The sequence below is a fragment of the Cariama cristata genome, unplaced genomic scaffold, assembly GCF_000690535.1.
Source record: "Cariama cristata isolate BGI_N322 unplaced genomic scaffold, ASM69053v1 scaffold23131, whole genome shotgun sequence".
Lineage (NCBI taxonomy): Eukaryota > Metazoa > Chordata > Aves > Cariamiformes > Cariamidae > Cariama > Cariama cristata.
This window is the reverse complement of record NW_009599001.1, coordinates 1-538: the sequence shown is the minus strand read 5'-3', so window position 1 is coordinate 538 and position 538 is coordinate 1. Positions and strand designations below refer to the sequence as shown.

Here is a 538-nt window from a genome sequence, read left to right as displayed (position 1 = left end):
GGACGCTGGGGCAGGTCACCTGCGACATCTTCATCTCGCTGGACGTGCTGTGCTGCACCTCTTCCATCCTGCACCTGTGCGCTATCGCCTTAGACAGGTACTGGGCCATCACGGACCCCATCGACTATGTCAACAAGCGGACTCCCCGGCGGGCCGCCGTGCTCATCAGCCTGACCTGGCTCATCGGCTTCTTGATATCCATCCCGCCCATGCTGGGCTGGAGGACGCCCGAGGACCGCTCGGACCCCGACGCCTGCACCATCAGCAAGGACCACGGGTACACCATCTACTCCACCTTCGGCGCCTTCTACCCCACGCTGGTCCTCTACGGCCGCATCTTCAGGGCGGCCCGCTTCAGGATCCGCAAGACCGTCAAGAAAGTGGAGAAGAAGAAAATCGCCGACACCTGCCTCACTCTCTCCCCGGCCGCCCTGCAGAAGAAAAGCAACGGGGAGCCCGGCCAGGGCTGGCGGCGGACTGTGGAGCCCAAGCCCGCTGTCTGTATCAACGGCGCGGTGCGGCAGGGCGAGGACGGGGA

At 64.7% G+C, this 538-nt stretch overlaps 1 protein-coding gene across 1 annotated transcript in view; it reads left to right on the top strand.

Moving 5' to 3' along the window:
* Positions 1-533, top strand: part of HTR1A (5-hydroxytryptamine (serotonin) receptor 1A, G protein-coupled) — a gene marked incomplete at its 3' end in the record, with an annotated part of 803 nt that extends 270 nt beyond the window's left edge. Inside the window, 1 exon segment of the mRNA XM_009709533.1 lies at positions 2-533. Coding sequence (XP_009707835.1) covers positions 2-533 — 532 coding nt within the window.
* Between the last annotated feature and the right edge of the window lie 5 nt (positions 534-538).